Here is a 20315-nt window from a genome sequence, read left to right as displayed (position 1 = left end):
AAAGAATATTGCACTTGAAACATTCTTCAGAGGTAAATAGATAAGATTAATACTAGTATTAATATGTTCCATCCTGCAAAAAGTAAAATTTGTATTTTATGGAACAATAAATCGTATTAACGAACGACGATTGTTACTGATAATACAAATGTCGGCAGTAAAATGTTGACTTTGAACGAGGCAAACGATTTACAGTTTCTGATAAGGATAACCGACGAAGAAGTAATTACTGGAGGGATAATGGCCCAAACACGTCTCATCTAAAGGGTACGGTCGATCTTTTCGTAACTGCTTGGTTAATGACGTACGTGCGGCTACTTAATTGTAGCTATGAGTATCTGTTCTTTCACGTTGCTATGGCTCGAACGTTTCCTTTCAATAAATACTAACGATAGGTAAAAATAATATTTCACATTTCATAGGTCATTCGTTACGGGACAACCAGCACATTACGAACAAACTAAAATGTTTCAAGAAATAAAAAAAAAAGAAATATAAGGACCTCGATCGCTGTTAGACACATGGATGTAATGAGATAGACATATCGATTCGTGACAGTGACCGTACACGCTCGCGTATCACGAAATCAGCAACGAACTGACACGCGCTAATCATTCAATCTCCAATCGATCGCAAATGCCATTTATGACGAATAAAAAAATAATTCGTTCTCAAAGTTTATGAAAAAAAAAAGAAAAAAACCGAATGACTAACAAGATAAATGGTGAACGTTCAATGACACACATACACGCTCCCTTTTACATAATACTCTCATTAATGAAAGGAAAATTAAAGGACATTCAGGGAAAAATATCCACGCTCGAAAAAATCGAGGTAAAGGCATTGGTTCAAATATCCTATCTATGTAACGTGTTCTCATTTTTAAAAATTTATCGAAATGTTAAGTTATTGAGAAAGTTCATAGCGAAATTTATTATTTAGTAAAATTCATGATAAAATAATCTTCTTCCAATTCTATTAGAATCTGTCGCACGACATATCGGTTGTGAAAAACGCTATGAACTGTCCGAACAACCTTTCCTTTCGCGTTTGCCAAAATGTCTTAAATCGAATAGAGAAAGGCAAAGATGTGGTAAAAAGATAACAAAATTATTAGTCCAGCTTTCTCGAATGTTTCAAAATGATAATTTCGACTAAGAATGGTCAGCACGTGCCTCTGGAGCTCCTCGATTCTCACGTAGGCCAGATGTTTACGTATAAAAATGCTGGCTGTGCACACGAGACGAACGTATAAACCAGCTCAATGACGTAAGAATCAACGACGCTACTGTTACCGGATTCGAAAACGCGTGGATCTCTCGAAATTTTCGTGTTGTTCGCATTTTGCGAAACGTCGTTCCCGTTATATCAGTTTTACATGTCGGTTATACTCGTTCTACACGCGACAGCTATGGCGAAATCTTGGCAACGGCAGCGAAAGAATCATGACAGGAGAAGAACCGAGCGAAGAATCGAATCGTGTTTAAATGTTGATTCAAATAAACAGAAATAACGGTGTTTCGATAGAGAGTGCTTTATAATTCATTTCTAATCAATTGTGCGTATACTTGACAATTCCAAGGTACATCGTAATCGTCGTATAAAAAGGGACTGATAAATCATACGATACGAATAATGGTCCTAATAATCTGTATACCTAAATAAAGAAGTAGATAGCTAATTAGAACGCTTTAAATTAAGGTACATAATAGAGTATTAACTTTACAACTACTTTTGATTTGATTGAACAATGTACGGAAAATAGATACGTTTGTTCTCAACCGCGACTATTTATTGCATGGTCATTGTCCCAGTTATCGTATCTTTGTGCAGATATCTATTAGGGAACTATAATCTTTTTTTTCAATCTACAATCTTTCATTGCATGCTCGAAATTACAATCATAAAGCTAACTCTGTACTTGCGTAGAATTATCAAAGACTATCGTAACTCTTTCCATGCTTTGAATTTTCGAGCACAATGATGCATTTTTCAACAGTCTTCTGCAATTCAATCATCGACTTACCGAACCGTTAAACCGTAGGAAATTTTAACATTGAAACTCAGAATGGTTTAAAGAGGTACGATCTCTAAGAATCGACGATTCAATTTGTCAAATAGACTCGATCGGAATGTAACACATTCTTCTGAGCAACAATATCGGGAAGTTCGGTAACAATACGATGAAGATCAGCACCAAAGGCGACAGCAGCAGCAGAATACTGGCGTACACCACCAACCACCATACCGTCGATATTCCAAGAACTGGTTCCAACATCGTGAGTCCCAATTGACGATGTCAGGCACGCAGAAATTCTGAAGCATCTGTGGTTCGTTGAGGTAATTCCATTCCACGAAGACGATACGTATTTGGAATCATAATCGATCGATATTCCTCCATGTACGATCGATTAATTGAAGAACTCCTAAAAAAAAAAAAAAGGAAAATCGTTAGTCATGAATTCAATCGGAGGTTCTATAACATTACGTAGCTTACGTTCTCGCATATACTCCGATATTTTCTTTCCGATTGCGTAAGAATAAACGGCATATAAAATGTAAACGTTAGATAGTGTCCCTTCCGCGTTATACATATGCTATGAAACGAACTACTTTGAAATACACGGATTTAGGTTAATCATGATCGAAACCTGCAGCGAATTTGAAGGTTTTTGAAAACTTAGTATAGAAAATAAAATGCAGGAAATTTTCGAAAATCTTATTAGATTCAGATAGATAGGATTATCGCGATTTTATTGGTAAAATTTGAAACGAATGTGAAAATTTCGTTAAAATAATACCGCAAAATTATAAAACTAACTGATATATAAATATATAATGTATAATTAATAAATAAATAAATAAATAATAATAATAATAATAATAATAATAATAATAATAATAATAATAATAATAATAATAATAATTAACAAATAGCTAATTCGAATTTTGTAACTGTAACACGAAAGACGATCAACTATTCGTCCCAACGATTAGGATGATATTCTAATTTTTCATCCTAGCATATTATCGTTTCAAACGCCTGTTTCAAGGATACACTTCTTTATCCGTTGCATCATGACGACGACGAGTTTTACTGAAAAGGTGAGCCAGTCTTCCGTACGACATACGGAACAATGGACGCTGAATTGCGCAGTAAACAGTTGACGATAAAATGTTACGAACCAATCGTATCGGTTATTTTTCTGCGCGGTTATCGAACGCGGTGTTTGAGAAATGGAAGAATGGTGTTCGTAGTTGCGTTTAAGCCTTTCCGCGCGATCGAGCTAGTTTATAGATGGTCGTCGATTATGCAATCGAAGTTCGTGACTGTTGTGTAATTCTTTCATTGTGATACCTCGGATTTCATGCATAGTGTTAATGAAACATAGAAAGTGAAGACTTTAGAGCGGAACATTACTTACGATATATACAATTATTTTTGTTAAAGATGGAAAGTTTATTTATTCAAAAATTTTCTGAATAATCATCGACACCGAAGACTCTGGAAAAGCCATCACAAGCTTTAAAACCTTTTATTAATTTCTTATAATAAATATCCATTAAATTTCTTTTATGTTAGATACTCTTCAAAATAATATCATTTTCTTTCTAAATTGGATAATTTTTCTATTACGGCCTATTATTATTCGTTTCTTGTTTCACCCATGCGAGTAAAAGAATTTGTAAAATAGAATTGCCAGCCTTGAGCTCGACAGAAGGCGATAAAACTTTCAGGGAAAATAATAATAATATATAATAAAATTACCAAATCGCATTGTTTCAAATATCGAGAAGTATATTCAACTGGAAAATCATTATCCATCGTCTATGGAACACGCGCGCCTCGACACGCTCGTCCTTGTATGGCTAAGTACACGCGCGTTTTGATAGAGAGACCGGTTGGGCAAGCCACGGCGATCAAGTCGGATGGTGTAAAAAAGCTTCGAAAAGAGACAGGAGACGAGAGCACGAACGAACGATAAAAATCTGTGCCGGTATCCAAAGGTAACGCATACACGACGTGCAAACGGGTTCGCTATCTTCTGGCGATCGTGCGCGCGGCCGTACCGCGGAAAGTGAAATTTTCGCTATTGCGTAATGCTAACATAATACTATTATCCGGTGTAGATCGTGAGGTACGTGGTTACGGACTGTGCTGCCATTAACGAAGATACGATTAACCTCGTTGAGATATTCTAATTTAATGTCGAAACAACTCTGACTTCGTTTTCTGTTTATCAAAAATATTTCTACGATATTTTTATGATTTTCTGTGCCTCGAATAATTATGAAATAATTTATCGAATTAATACATAAATTATGCGACGTACTGTTAGATAATTTACGTAATTAATTTCAACTTAAATAGTTAAATTCAGTTATGTAAATAATTAATTAGTGAAAAGCTTATCGAACGAAATAGGTTTCAAATCAAAGATCGAAAACCTATCTATGTTCAAGGTCTTTCACAATTTGCGCAATATAATGTTGCGATCGATACTTATTCGTTATGTCAGCAAGGTACAATTTGAATGTTTCCATGCTATTTTAACGTGTTCAAATTCTGTACTATTACGAAACAAGAGATTCGATCGTTAGTTAATTCGGGTTGATCATTGGTTTATATTGATTATAGCAACAGTATGGATACGATGCACGAATGACTTTCAGATTTTCGATCTCTTCTCCGATATCGCGGTGTCCTTTCCTCGTAAAAAGTCCACGGAGTGCATGTATATCGAACGAAATGCATTGACCTCGTGCGTTTAACGTTCCTTGAACCTCGTAAACAAATAAAAATGGCCCCCATCGAATTTTTCTCTCTGAATAACCTTTATAAAACATTTCAACAGTCTGACTGTCGTATATCAAGAAAGAATTTAAACTCCACACCAAATTCCAACAATAATTTAGCACAAAGCACTACTTTAATCCTTTGGAATATTTGATCTTCCACTGTCAAATGCTAATAACCGCAAACTGTTAAACGATCGTAAATACGTGTGTAAATACATCCTAAATATACAAGAATTCCAAAGAGCAAGATGTCTACCACGCTAAAAAGAATATCAACAAAGATTCATGCACATCGATCGTTCCTTACCATTCCTCGATCCAGTACGATCCGCGTCACAGAAAATCGCCACCGACCGCCACACGAGGATCCAATCAACGATATTCCAACGGTCCACAACGTGTCACCACGAATTTCGATCGCGATCTCCACGAATGCGCGACAGAATTGATGCGAAGAATCGTTTCTCGTATGCGCTCAGTTGCTTTCCGCGGACTGAGAGCACGCCAGGCTCCCATGCATCGATGTCCCGGGTACTTTCCCTTTCTTTCGGCGCTTTGAAACCGACGTACACGAGTATAGTTGAGTCACCTGGTAACGCTTCGTCTGCATCAGATAGACGCGGTTTGCCGAGGCCCCTCCGCCTTCGAACGTTCACGCGCCGATCGTCCACCATTCTCGATGGCATTGACAACTTCCAACCGTCGACCTCGTCTTTTTTGTCTCACGGACACTACACCAGAGAGAGATTTACTCGAGCAGAATGGAAATATTGCGTCGGGTCAGTGGAGGGATTGAACAACCTTCAAATTTCGTCCCTTTCTATCGTTTGTACATGTTCTCGCAAGGAGACTTGCTTATTTTTCATTCTAATCTTTAATCTTTAACAATATCTTTGAAAGTTAGTTCCATTCAATTATTAAATATTAATTTATTTTTCAGTGATGAAGAGTGATGAATAGAAAGGTGAAAGAAATATTCAAGTCAAACTTTGCTATTTACTTCATTTCTACTATACTTTCAAGTTTTCTTTCTTCTTCTCACTAGTCAAATCGTTTAGATCGAAGAATCGTAACTAATCACAATCAGGCTTTACAGTAGTTTGCACGAAAAATAATGCACATAGAATGTGATATTCGAAATTTTGTTAGTATTATATTTGATTCGATAAGTGCACATGTATACTTTAACTGCGTATTATTCACCGAATAAAGTTCAATGATCTTACACAAAGGAGGTCTTTCAGAGATTATTTTCTTAAGATCTGTTTAGCTCGCTGTAAGCTCTCACGATACACTAGCGCCGTATAGTAAGATCGAATCGAAGCTTTAATCCGCGGTTTTGCTTATCCTTCGAGTAGACGCTATTTTATCGGAGTACTATCGATTTGTCATGCTATTGTAGACATTTGTAAAGAAACGATAGGATGGGAAAGGTAATGTATGCGTTCAAGACCCGTATGTCGTAAAATCATGAAATGCCCTTAAATTAATTTCAGATTATTGCCACTAATAATTCTATATAGTATTCGATATTATATACCTAACCTCTCCTATACTCTATTGCACTCCATGTCAGCATATCAACCATATTGCTCAAATATTACGTAAATTGAGCGATATGATGATAGTTTACTCGAACAAAACCTACGATTTTAAAATGATTGATCTGAATAGTTTAGTTTGAGACCGTTCTTCGTAACATCGATTGTTGGTCCTGAAAAGGACCGATTTGTAAGGAGAAAGCAGCTTATGCCTTTTTCTCAGTTTTCTTAGGTAACAGGACCGCTTGGATATTTGGCAAAACACCACCTTGGGCGATAGTGACTCCAGACAAGAGTTTGTTTAACTCTTCGTCATTCCTGATGGCAAGTTGCAAGTGTCTTGGAATAATCCTAGTCTTCTTGTTGTCTCTGGCTGCGTTACCAGCCAATTCCAAAACTTCAGCAGCCAAATATTCCATGACGGCCGCCAAGTAAACAGGTGCACCAGCACCAACGCGTTCTGCGTAATTTCCTTTGCGAAGCAGTCTATGAATACGACCAACGGGGAACTGCAAGCCTGCTCTATTCGAACGAGACTTCGCCTTTCCCTTGATTTTTCCACCTTTTCCACGTCCAGACATCTCTTCTTTCAAAGATTGTTTACGGAAAGAAACGAAAACAACGAAGAGTTCTCTTCCACACGTAGGTAGAAAGTGATACCAAGCGTCGGAACAGCAGCGCTTTTATACCCGTCAAACCAGACCAGCGGCGCACCAATCACGAGCCACGCTGCGCTTCTCGTTCTCTGATTGGTGCGCTGCTGCTACTCAACTTATACGTTTACTTGTCCTAAATCATATTATCATTGTTAACAAAAATATAACAATTAAATAAAATGCATCGGTTAAAACGTGATTTCGCTTGTTTGTAAACCATGCGTTGATTGTTAATATAAACATAACAATTGTAAATTTAATAAAAAATATTGATTAAAACATGATGTTGCTCGTTGTAAATCATATTTGGATTGTTAATAGAAATATAACAATTGTAAACTAAATAAAAAGCATTATTTGAAACGTATTTTAACGAATATTTTAAATAAGAAAAAGTAATAATACATATCACATAATACAGTTTAACAGTAAAAAAGAATGGAAAATACACAGCTTGTTTAAGCAAACTCCAAGAACTTCAAATTTCCATTAATGTACATTCATGTAACCAAGCGTCGTTTCATTTAACTGATTAGAATATCTTGTCGAGAATTGGAGAATTCTTTGAGTGGTATTATCGTGAGATCCAAAAAGGTCAATCGAGTCTAGGAATGTACAAGGTTTTCAAGTCTTCATCGTTTTCGGCATTTGAGCAGATGTAAAAACGCAACTGATCTTAACACGCGAATAAATATCACTAAAATACATTTTATGTTACTAAGACAATATTTTTTCTAATTTTTATGAGCATAAGCATAGTGAGTACGTAATAAGTATGATATAATCTGTGACGTAATAATTTCTGGAATAAGCGGGCATGAATGATTTTGTATTGAATAGTATGTAAACCTTTTACTTACTTCCAAAGAAGAACATACGAAATGCAAAAGAAAATGTATGATGAAAAAGAAGATGATAAAGAAAATCGTTTGCATATGTATGACAAGTGCAACACTTACACAAAATATATGCAACATAACTACCTTGAATAATTATGTGAAGAATTCTATTGTTCTCGAGAAAAATTGCTATTGTAGAATAACTATCATGAATGCTAGAAATAAATTTACATATTTTTTTTTGCAGTTTTTTTAATGAATATTTGTAAAAGAATTACTTCTTCATTGAAACATTAATGACAGTGTTTCAAACTGAAAAATGGGAGTGAATATTATTCTCAAATCTTTGATTAACTTAACGGGTATATAACATTGTACATATTTTCTTAAATATTGGAGTAAAATCGGCTCATAATTTATGTTCACGAAGACACAGTGCACTAAATTATATTACATTACTAATAAGATACACATAAACATATATGTATATATACTAACTTTCTATATTTGCTCAGATTTTTATGAGTGTTAATTTAAAAATCTTTACTCAGTGATTTCTTGAGTGGCCTGTTATTTGTTTCAATACTTGTCTTTATCGCAACTAATAATAACCATCGTAAGAGTACAAAGCTAGCGTGGGATTTGACAAATTCGTCTTATTTTAAAGTTAAAGGTAAAGAGGATATCCCCATTGAAAATATACTTAACATCAATTGGGAACTTTTCGTGTGCATAGCAATATTAAAAATGCATATTTCTCTGTTAAAGTGTATTTTGTATCCCGTTTCCTCTATTAACGGCACATGCATATATATTACTTATAAACTGATATATAAATATGTTTATATTCTGTAATTGACAACAGTTCAATAGTGTATGAGTGAAACAGAAAAGTAATCCCTACACAGTCTGTAAAAAAAACTTTCAATCTTTCTCAAACGTGAAGTAGCGTAAATTTTGGGATTGAAATGTTTTTTTTTTTATTTGGAAGTAGTTTACAATCAATTCTCATTGAGAATTATAAGTAAATTATTCTGGCGTGGTACTATAAAGTGAATAATAAAAGATTATCGTATGTTTGATTCTAGCTGAATTTAATATTTAAATCTAGAGGGTAATGTCTGGGATCTTATTTTTGAATAATTTTTAAATTTTAATAAGCTTAGGAAACTATCGACCTCAAAAGTTGGATGTGTGGAGAAGCTTTATAGGTTAGGTTTTTTATTGCACATATGCAAGTTCAGGGAAATATTTGTATTTTATTCGCAACACAGTATAGAGTCCATAAGATAATTCAATAAAACTATATATATCTCGGATACAGCCATTTTAAAAGAGTATTAAAGCTTATGACACATAAAATGGGCGCACAATATGTAAAGGATAAGTGATTGGAAATTCACCAGTACTTTATCAATTTTTACAGAGTTTTTTGAAACAGAAAATTCCATCGTCGTAAATATTGTTGGCCCTGATAAGGGCCGTTTGATTGTAAAGAAATGAATATAGTAAGAGAAATTAACCACCAAACCCGTAAAGAGTTCTTCCTTGACGTTTCAAGGCGTAGACTACGTCCATAGCTGTCACAGTTTTCCGCTTGGCGTGTTCAGTGTAGGTTACAGCGTCTCGGATAACGTTTTCCAAGAACACCTTCAATACACCACGCGTTTCTTCGTAAATCAATCCAGAAATACGCTTCACACCGCCACGACGAGCAAGACGACGGATGGCTGGCTTGGTGATACCTTGGATGTTATCACGCAAAACCTTTCTATGACGCTTTGCTCCTCCTTTTCCCAATCCTTTTCCTCCCTTACCACGGCCAGTCATTTTGCAATTCGATCAGTATCAGTGAAACAGCGACCACTAAGTGGATGGTCCATGCTTCTGGCGCCGTGCTTTTATGCTTACAGTTGCGTATTCCCCTCCAGTACGACGTTCGACCAATCAGAAGCCGGCAGCCGGTAGTCGCATTACATAAAAGTGGGAACTTCCAAGCACGGAGCGTATTCCTTGATTTATCGTAACGTTGAACGCATCGCTGTATTTTCGTACTGTTTGAAAGGATGGCTCGTACCAAGCAGACTGCACGTAAATCAACTGGTGGAAAGGCTCCACGTAAGCAGTTGGCTACTAAGGCTGCTCGTAAGAGTGCCCCGGCCACCGGTGGAGTGAAGAAGCCTCATCGCTATAGACCTGGAACTGTCGCTCTTCGTGAAATCCGAAGATACCAAAAGAGCACCGAACTGTTGATCAGAAAGTTACCATTCCAACGTCTGGTTCGTGAAATCGCTCAAGATTTCAAGACCGATCTAAGATTCCAGAGCTCCGCTGTCATGGCTTTGCAAGAAGCCAGCGAAGCTTACCTCGTTGGTCTTTTCGAAGATACCAACCTGTGCGCAATCCATGCTAAACGTGTTACCATTATGCCAAAAGACATTCAGTTGGCCCGCCGTATTCGAGGAGAGAGAGCCTAAACAGCCTATCTTTTCTTTTTTTTTTTTTTTATAAACAATCGGCCCTTTTTAGGGCCAAAATTCTCTTCAATATAGGAACTCTTCCAGGATACTTGCGATTTTCTACTGTACTCGTGAAATTTTAGAAAATTTAGAAAAAGTTTTTATATTACTATTATAAAATACTATGTCGGACTTTATTATATTATATTCATGAGTTATTGTCGTGAAAGTAGAAAATTTCATACGAATGATTCTTAACAGATACCTCGTCTTATCTTTTCCGTTTACCGCATCAGAAGTACGATTAGATATTAAGAGGAAAAACAATATTCGATTTTGTCCATGGTCGCAATAAGTTAGTCAGATAAATAATGTAAAAAGTGATAATGCACTTATATAATTTAAAGTGCAGAAGCATTTAGAATTTAGTTTTTTCAATGGAATATTTCACAACTAGAATTTGGAATAGACATAATAAATAAATGCTGAAGTATTCTACTATTAGAGTTTGCATTAGGCATGGTTCCTCAAAGAGAACAGAACATCTGCTTATCTGTCCGTCCTTTGTGCACGTGTCAAGGCATTCATTGCATTTATGACTACTATTCCTTGAGGGACAATTTGTGACTCATTCTAAACTTTCTAAAATTTTTTGAGATTTTACGATTTTCTGTTCCTAAACTTCGCTTTCAAATGGTACACTGTATCTTAAGCTTTTTTCTTTACCTTTCTCGACGTAACTTACAATTTCTAGAAACGCCTAAGACATGCTTTAAAATGTACAGTATAAAATAGAGAATGTACCAAACATATAGATAGCGATGTAGTAAACCAGAATATTAAATGATAGTACGAAGAACGGTTCTTGAACTGAAGATACTTTAGAATCATAGTTCTTGAATACTAACGCAATAAGAGAAATGAAATCTTTTAAAGTTCTATAAGTAGGCACGAAAAAGTTTACAGTGTTCTTTAAAGGTCGTTTGATTTCCAGTATTTGTACTATGAGTCTTAGAAATATAAAATGATATGATTTGCGACTTCAACCTTAACTTAAGGGTGCATTAGATTCAACTAGAATCAAACATACTATAAACTCTTACAATCCAAGTTACAGTACCATGTCAGAAGAATTTACTTATAATTCTCAATGAGAATTGATTGTAAATAGTGTACCAAATAAAAAAAAAAAAATAAAAAAAAAAAAGAAGTTAAGGGTATTATAAAGTTGTTCTTGGACAGAAAAATTGTTTGTAATTTGTGACTCATTTTCACACGTACAATGACCTCTTATTGATTGCTTAGCCATATTCGATCGGTATTTAGCCAAGTTCAACTATATATGCCAAGTTTTCAAAGTTGACTTCTTCGTAAACGAATTGTCATATGAAAAAATGTTCCTTTTTATATCATTTTATAATGGATCACTTCGTTCCCGCTTGAGCATAATTTTCGAACACATCTTACATAAATATATGTAATATGTATATATATACATACCATATATATACATATAGAAAATTTATGTTTCTTCTAAGTTTAAGTTTCTAAGTAAATTTATTTAAGTTTCTTCTAAATTATGTACTTTTACTGATTGCTTCATGGCGAGATTAAAAAAATATTAAATATTAGACGCATTTTACTGAATTATGAACGCAAAAGAATTCCTTCGTAATGAAATATTTTGTGGCCCTAAAAAGGACCATTTATAATGATATGTATATTAAGCCTTCTTTTCAGTTTTCTTAGGCAATAGAACTGCTTGGATATTCGGTAAGACACCACCTTGAGCGATGGTAACACCAGAGAGCAATTTATTCAATTCTTCATCATTACGGATGGCGAGCTGAAGATGCCGTGGAATAATTCTCGTCTTCTTGTTATCACGAGCGGCATTTCCCGCCAATTCCAGTACTTCAGCCGCCAAGTACTCCATAACGGCCGCCAAGTACACAGGTGCCCCAGCACCGACGCGCTCGGCGTAATTTCCTTTACGAAGAAGCCTATGAATACGACCAACAGGGAATTGCAGGCCAGCTCTGTTCGAACGAGACTTTGCCTTTCCCTTGGCTTTTCCACCTTTGCCGCGGCCAGACATGTTTTACGTTAAACTTGGGGTAAGTATCACAAATGCACTCCAACAGATGCGAGAGAGAAATATGCCGTTTTCTTTACAGCCCTGCCTTTATTAAGCCGACCGTTATAAACTCAAGCGGACCAATGGCGTGCGAGCTCGCACGCTATTGGTGCGCTGCTGTCGGTGCGTTTCTGGATATATAAGAAGCCAGGATCGGAGTTCGACATTCAGTCTCGAATTGTTCCAACGAGTGTACTTCCAGTCTACGAAGAAAGTTCGAAGATGCCACCGAAAGCTAGTGGAAAAGCTGTGAAGAAAGCTGGCAAAGCTCAGAAAAATATCAGCAAGTCTGATAAGAAGAAGAAGAGGAGGAGGAAGGAAAGCTATGCTATCTACATCTATAAAGTGTTGAAGCAGGTCCATCCTGATACTGGTATTTCTAGTAAAGCCATGAGCATCATGAACAGCTTTGTAAATGATGTTTTTGAGCGTATCGCTGCCGAAGCTTCACGCTTGGCACATTACAACAAGAGATCTACGATCACGTCTCGGGAAATCCAAACTGCTGTCAGGCTTTTGTTGCCTGGTGAATTGGCTAAGCACGCCGTTTCTGAAGGCACTAAAGCTGTCACTAAGTATACCAGCTCAAAGTAAGCGCTGCAACTCCCTAAAGCATAATCATCGGCCCTTTTCAGGGCCAACAATTTTATAATAACGTTAAACAACTTGGTTCATAACTGCGTTATTTTGATACACCTTTCATAATAGTTTCTTCTAATCATTGTGTATACTGCAATACAACATAAAATATGATGGCATTAATACATTTTATTTATAAATATTTCTGTTATCCAATAATTTAGCGAGAAACTATTTCACGATTAGTATAGTATTTAACCTAGAATTTTTCAAATGCAAGATTGCGTTCGTATTTCAGGCACATCGCTTTAATAATGGAATGAAAACTTGGTAGAAAATATGCAGGCCATTTTTCTAATTGTTTTCCGCGGTGTTTTGCGATTGTTTGACTTGCGCAGTTCATATTTGAGAAACATTCAATGTGGCGATCAATGATGTAAATTTACTAAATATTTTACATCTGAATACTTTTATGTTTTTAAGAAAAATTAGAAAATTCCGGACAATGGCTATAAGAATATAAGGGAGTTTTTAGAAATATAAAAGTACTAAATTGACTATAACAAAAATAAATTCAATGACAGTATTACTAGTGCAATCAGTATACTATAATCCCGAATTTTAGGTTAGAATTCTATTTTCTTACTCCCAACTATTACATGTTACTTTGATATGCTAAAAATTATAACATACATACATATGCATGCATTTTATTTACATCCGCTAACGGGATCATTACCTATGCTGTACGAAGTTTACAGCAAAAACTTTTTCAAATAATCATACGTAAGAATTATTTTAACGAAGAGAAAAGAGAAACGTTGATTAATTCGTTATTTAAGACAATGTTATAAATTATTAGAAAAGGCTATCTTTTCTGCGCTTTAATCGCAATAGTTATCTTCGGAAGCAAAAGACCGACTATACCGAACGTATTAAAAGTATGAAAATCACATGATATTCGGAATTATTAATTTTATTACAGTTTCCTACGCAGGAAATTGTCATATTCGTAGATAATTCTACTTATTTATAAAAGAGACACGTGTAACAAATTTCTTAGTTAATGGATAACATTTATTTACTATTAATACCTATTTTGAAAACGACATTGATGAACCATTATAGAAATGGCTTCCGTATAGATGGAGTCACAGACGTTTGGCAATACGAAATTTGATTGGTTCACCTAAGAAAAGACTATTACTGAGGGAAGAATATAGCAACGAAATATTTTTAAATAATATATAATGCTTAAGAAATTATACGATAAATATATATTATTTAACCTATATTACTAGTACATCTGCAGTTATGCGTTATTTATTTTTCAAAATTTTGGCAACCAAAGTAGAAATTTCTTACACCAGATGTCATAACATGCAACCTTTCGCGTGCCCTCCATACTTAAATTTTTTGATGAACGGGCAAACTGATGTGTAGAAAGATAATGCATAAATAATAAGAAATAATAACACTTAAATATTAAACACTATTATTAATGTTATTTAACGCATGAATAAATACTCAAGTTAGGGTTGTATTATCTTTTCCCAAACGATAGAATACAGAAAATTCTTCATGAAATGCAATAAACGAATCAATGATGACGTGTCTTGTCGTTTATATGTCTCCCTCAAGTTCTGACTCCGATCATAAACTTTCTTATCATGTTTTATAAATAAAATACTTTTGAAAACACCTTTATTGTTGTTCTGGGTTGTTTGTTAACGTAATAACATTCGTTAATGTTTAAAGTAAAACATAGCATGATACAAATTGTAGCTGACATACCATATTTTTCTCAATAATATATTAACAGTTGAAAGCATAGAGTAATGGATACCATATGAATATCACGTAGTTACTATTCGCTTTTTTAACGAAATGTTAATAGCCAAAAAATCGTTAAGTTTATACAAAAGAAATTCAAGATTTTTGTGTCCTGTGTAATGTACTATGTATAGTACTCTGTGATAGAGCAAGAGACAAGACTTGCTAAGTATGTTTAAAATACACACACACACATATATATATATATATATATATATATATATATATATGTATATGTATGCATAGAGTATACTTGAATAAATATTAATCGAACTATTATATAAGTAGAAACATGTTTGTAGCAGATATATTATATAGAATATACAACATGAAACAATAATACTTATGCTTTTCTATAGGAAAAAAATGTTATTCCATATAGAACCGTTGTGTTTTCGTATAAAATTGTGATTAAATTTCTCAGATGAAACTTAATTTATAGTAAAATGAATTACAAATGCAAAGTAAACGATTTCATGAAAATATTTTGATATTAGTATTTTCAACTCACATATTGAATGGTAGATTCCTTATACACGCTATCACGATCCTCATCAAGGAAAGAATACAAAATAAAACAGGTTAAATAAAGACAAATGTCATGAATTCTCATTTGAGGATACTAAAAGTATGAAAGATACAATAAAAATTCATTCTAGGCATATAAACCGAATATTTCACACATCCATGGGAATTGATATTAATCCAACGATAGAACATTCGTGGTTCATGTTGTACATCACTAAGCGATCGAATATCAAGCAAGTTTTTTAACGATCCGTTACAGGTAGGATAAAAATAATTGAATATAAATTAGCAGCAGTCCTTTTTTTATGATTTTCTATATAAGTATTATGCCAATTTTCATGTAAATGTTTAGATTTTTAACTTTTTCTATACGATGTCCTATCGCACCGAAAAGACGGACTTCGTCGAACGGCGCAATATTTCAGTTGAACAAGTAAATACAGCCGAAAATTAATAAACAAATAAAACTACAAACACGTAGCTATATATTCGCGCAACTATTGTTCATTAACATGCGTATAATATGGAGAAACAAAGGTTGAAAGTGAAGGTATATTTACCGCTTCTTCGCTGTCACGGAATCGCGGCATCCGACATATTGGGTGAGACTCTCTCCATGGTCCGCGCTTAAGAAAGAACACGCGCTGCCATGAAAGCTAACTATCATACCAAGAGCAGCATTGTTGGTTTAGATACCTTCAGGCACTTTGTATAACAATTTGATTTGTGTTAAAGTATTTCCACAAAAATGGAAGACAAAGCGAACTCTAATAGTACCGCAGTTGAGGCGGCCGAGAATCCATCTACGCCAGCGAAGAAGTCGTCGAAAAGTAAGTCGAAATCGCAACGTGAAAAGGCGTCTCATCCACCAACTTCAGAAATGGTCAACGCTGCCATTAAAGAGTTGAAGGATCGTAAAGGATCATCTCTCCAAGCTATCAAAAAATACATTGCCTCTACTTACAAAGTCGACGGAGAGAAATTTGCTCCGTTCATTAAGAGGTACTTGAAATCTGCTGTGACATCTGGAACTGTCGTCCAAACAAAAGGCAAAGGAGCGTCTGGATCTTTCAAGTTGTCTACTGGAAAAAGTGAGACTTCTAAGACCAAGAAGGTTCCTCACCCAGCCAAGAAGGCCGCACCAAAGAAGGTACAATCTGTCGAGAAGAAGACCGTCTCGAAGAAAACTGCTCCTGCTAAGAAGCCGGCATCGCCCAAAAAAGCTGCAGTTGAAAAGAAACCGGCACCAGCGAAGAAGAGTGCATCCAAGGTAGCCGTTGCAAAACCGAAAGCTGCTAGCGAAGCCAAGAGCATGTCGAAAGCTAAGAAGACCGCCAAAGCACCAGCGGCCAAGACTAAAACACCTAAACCCAAGAAAGCAGCTGCACCAAAAGCAGTTAAATCCCCAGCAAAAAAATAATTATTTTCTAATTACATTGTCCTTCAAATCCAAATGGCCCTTTTCAGGGCCACTAAATATTTTTTACAAGGAACAATCACCGGTTTTCTATCCATTAGAATCAAAATACCCATAAATTCAAATCGAGATTTTTTATCACAGTTAAAAATAATTTTATTTTGTTTGTTGGTATAAATACGAAAAAGTACATAACGGTATGTCTTCATTGATATATATTGATTCTTGAAAACATTATTGAGATTTCATACACTTCGTATTTCATGAACTTCTATAGATACAACTTATAGACGTAACCATAAGTTATGATTAGACCTTTGTCCAGAAGTACAAAAAAGGCAGTGAATTTTAAACCATTATGTTTCCAACCATGCTGTATGATTGGTCAAGGTACTAGGGAATCTAACAGGGAAGCGCTGCTGCATAACCTCTCTACCCTACACTATCGACCAATTCCCGCCAAAACAGCAGACGTGGACACACCATGTGCATATTAAGGTAGAAGCCAGCAGGTTCTTTCATCAAAAATAACGCGGAACAAATCAAAAGATTATATTACTATAGGACGTTAAGCTTTTATCCATGGACAATGACATTTATAACAATCTAATGTTTTAAAAATTTTCTAATCACGATCATTTAATCATAGAAATTTATATCTTCATTACATATCTAATCCTTAGACATGATTCGGATAAGGCTGATGTCTATATTTTTTTCAGACAAATACAATCAACGCGGTGAATGAGTAAAATGTATCTGCACTCTGAAGCGATGCATTATCTATCCAGATTATGCTACAAAGAATTGTAAAAGTGGACGTTTTAAATTTATACAAATATTTTATTTGTATAATTTTAGTCTTTTTACTGCAATTTCAATGAGGCAAATATAAACCTATTTTCCAAAAATAAATATTTATCAGTGACGTATGTAGATTTTGTCTCTATTTTTTAATTTTTAATGTACATTCGATAATAAAGTTGTAGAAGTTGAAAGCTAATTCATAACTTTATAACCTATAATTGCACGTTAGACGTGAATAATATACTGACCATTCTTTTTATATTTATTGATTATAAAAAATCTGAATGCACTTCGGATTGTGTGAACAGGGAATGCTTGCCATATCGTCAAACCTAGAAACTCTCACACGATTTGTGAGTAAAAGAGACTTCCTCCAACTATATCATGAGTATAGCATAAAACACATTTATTGCATTTACAACATTCGAGTCATTCGTAAATGAATCGCGTACTGAATATAAAGTATTTAGGTTTGATTATTTACGTTATACATTAATTGTTAGCACCAAACTTTTCTTTAATTATGAAATGAAAATCGCATTTTGTGAGGTTATTTGAATTCTATGACATTTCTTATAATTTATAATATACATTTTTGCTACCGTCACGGGTTTCATAAGTAATGCAGAATACCTTTTCTCAATCGTGTCTTGGTTTGTTTAGTCTAATGCAGTGATACCTCAAGCCAAGACCTTATCGCGAACATTATTTAAGAAGAGAGTCTTATCTATTGTATTTCTTTTTATAAATATTTTTTGATTATAATCTAATTTTCTTGTGATGTTAAGCAGTGGAGCTAATGTTTAGGAATTGGAATGGGCATTTACATTGTCTTCGATAATGTACTAAAATTGAAAGTCTATAAGTAAAAGAAAGCATTCTACAGATACATTTTGGAATTGAACTTGGGAGTTTAATTCTTCGATATTTTCCTTGCATGTTCATTTGACAGTTTGATGTCGTTCAGGTTATATAGTTGAAGTTTGGTTAGCCTGCCTGGACATTAAATTTTTTTCTATTATCGTATCCCTTACCAATCTCAAACCGTATCAAATATGATGACTCATACTTAATCCTGGTCTATATCATGAAAACCAGTCTTCGTTTCCGAGAACAAGTACTTACATATTCAAAATTCAATCTGTTCAAAACTTTCTAGTTTAAAAATGCTTTCAAATGGGTAACTAAATATCGAAGCAAACTCATTGAAAAACATCAAGGAACATCTATGCAAATAGTCTTTTTACAGATTACAAAACATTTTCAAAAGTACTTCGTAGCTGTTCATAATACAAATTGAAATCGATATAATACATTAAATATTTCTGAGCCTAACATTACAATCCCAGATAAAGAAACAAGCCATGGAAGTAATGCATAGCAAAACTCAGTGTTTTTATTCATTTTATTTCATCTGAATTCATAAAAATTTCAGGAATCTATAAAAAAGATAAAAGGTTATGTTAGATAGAGAAGGTATAGACAAACATCGACGGAGGGTCATGTTACCTAACGCAAAAGGGGGCAGCCGCCCGACAGATGTTCCCCACTCTGCGTGGGAAAAAGTAGCATGTCCGCCTGAAACATTTACTAGAAAATTTCATTAAATAATAAATATTCATGAGTCCGGAATTTTAATTTAAAAAAAAGCAGGAGTAAACGTCCGAATTATAGAAATCTTAAGCCACGTGTATCATATATTATACCGTTAATTTTAAGAACTGGTCAAAGTATCAGGGGAATTGCACGTGGACCTTTTTTCACGATGTAATAAAATAATGATTATCTTAAGATAGCAGTCGAAAACCTGAAGTTCCTATATCGAAGAGAATTTTGGCCCTAAAAAGGGCCGATTGTTTATTAAAAAAGAAGATAGGCTGTTTAGGCTCTCTCTCCTCGAATACGACGGGCCAACTGAATGTCTTTTGGCATAATGGTAACACGTTTAGCATGGATTGCGCACAGGTTGGTATCTTCGAAAAGACCAACGAGGTAAGCTTCGCTGGCTTCTTGCAAAGCCATGACAGCGGAGCTCTGGAATCTTAGATCGGTCTTGAAATCTTGAGCGATTTCACGAACCAGACGTTGGAATGGTAACTTTCTGATCAACAGTTCGGTGCTCTTTTGGTATCTTCGAATTTCACGAAGAGCGACAGTTCCAGGTCTGTAGCGATGAGGTTTCTTCACTCCACCAGTGGCCGGGGCACTCTTACGAGCAGCCTTAGTGGCCAACTGCTTACGTGGAGCCTTTCCACCAGTTGATTTACGTGCAGTCTGCTTGGTACGAGCCATCCTTTCAAACAGTACGAAAATACAGCGATGCGTTCACCGTTACGATAAATCAAGGAATACGCTCCGTGCTTGGAAGTTCCCACTTTTATGTAATGCGACTACCGGCTGCCGGCTTCTGATTGGTCGAGCATGGGACTGGAAGGGGAACTGTGCGACCGTAGCACAACAAAGCTTCTATTCTATTTCTGCCTGTTTTATTTTTTTTATATTAAGGAAAATGTACTTGTGGCTGTGATGGATTTGAAATTTTTGCAACAAATGAGTCCAAGTTTGAAAATATTTAAGAATAGATAATACCATTAAGGGTTGGTATAAGATCGGTATAAATACCTAGTACAAAAGGAAATCGTGTGACTTAATCAAAATAGTTATATCCATTAATGGAAGAAGGTAGTCCAATTTCAATAAGACATAAAAATCTATGTAT

The 20315-nt window shown here is 35.0% G+C and overlaps 6 protein-coding genes and 1 long non-coding RNA gene across 7 annotated transcripts; 3 read left to right on the top strand and 4 right to left on the bottom strand.

Annotated features, from left to right (window-relative positions):
- Positions 1 to 1518: 1518 nt before the first annotated feature.
- LOC105667089 lies at positions 1519 to 6986 on the bottom strand. Its single transcript, XR_001099734.3, has 2 exons — positions 5108 to 6986; positions 1519 to 2426 (listed from the first exon to the last, which is right to left on the bottom strand). It is a non-coding gene; the product is annotated as a histone H2A (long non-coding RNA).
- Positions 6987 to 9298: 2312 nt separating this feature from the next.
- On the bottom strand, positions 9299 to 9725 carry LOC100645974 (histone H4). The gene has a single exon (XM_003392922.4). It carries the CDS (start codon positions 9664 to 9666, stop codon positions 9355 to 9357), a length of 312 nt encoding a protein of 103 aa, XP_003392970.1. The 5' UTR covers positions 9667 to 9725; the 3' UTR covers positions 9299 to 9354.
- An 86-nt stretch (positions 9726 to 9811) lies between these two features.
- On the top strand, positions 9812 to 11239 carry LOC100645858 (histone H3). Its single transcript, XM_003392921.4, has one exon. The coding sequence runs from the start codon at positions 9903 to 9905 to the stop codon at positions 10311 to 10313; it is 411 nt and encodes a 136-aa protein (XP_003392969.1). The 5' UTR covers positions 9812 to 9902; the 3' UTR covers positions 10314 to 11239.
- Positions 11240 to 11977: 738 nt separating this feature from the next.
- LOC100645738 (histone H2A) lies at positions 11978 to 12453 on the bottom strand. Its single transcript, XM_003392920.4, has one exon. It carries the CDS (start codon positions 12391 to 12393, stop codon positions 12019 to 12021), a length of 375 nt encoding a protein of 124 aa, XP_003392968.1. The 5' UTR covers positions 12394 to 12453; the 3' UTR covers positions 11978 to 12018.
- A 109-nt stretch (positions 12454 to 12562) lies between these two features.
- On the top strand, positions 12563 to 13076 carry LOC100645616 (histone H2B). Its single transcript, XM_012320160.3, has one exon. The coding sequence runs from the start codon at positions 12655 to 12657 to the stop codon at positions 13024 to 13026; it is 372 nt and encodes a 123-aa protein (XP_012175550.1). The 5' UTR covers positions 12563 to 12654; the 3' UTR covers positions 13027 to 13076.
- A 2947-nt stretch (positions 13077 to 16023) lies between these two features.
- LOC100645512 (late histone H1) lies at positions 16024 to 16989 on the top strand. The gene has a single exon (XM_012320134.3). It carries the CDS (start codon positions 16121 to 16123, stop codon positions 16790 to 16792), a length of 672 nt encoding a protein of 223 aa, XP_012175524.1. The 5' UTR covers positions 16024 to 16120; the 3' UTR covers positions 16793 to 16989.
- A 2439-nt stretch (positions 16990 to 19428) lies between these two features.
- Positions 19429 to 19979, bottom strand: LOC100645399 (histone H3). Its single transcript, XM_003392917.4, has one exon. It carries the CDS (start codon positions 19886 to 19888, stop codon positions 19478 to 19480), a length of 411 nt encoding a protein of 136 aa, XP_003392965.1. The 5' UTR covers positions 19889 to 19979; the 3' UTR covers positions 19429 to 19477.
- Positions 19980 to 20315: the final 336 nt, after the last annotated feature.

This window comes from Bombus terrestris, chromosome 1, assembly GCF_910591885.1.
Source record: "Bombus terrestris chromosome 1, iyBomTerr1.2, whole genome shotgun sequence".
Taxonomy (NCBI): Eukaryota; Metazoa; Arthropoda; class Insecta; order Hymenoptera; family Apidae; genus Bombus; species Bombus terrestris.
Note: the sequence above shows the minus strand (reverse complement) of the source record. Positions and strands in the feature narration are given on the sequence as shown.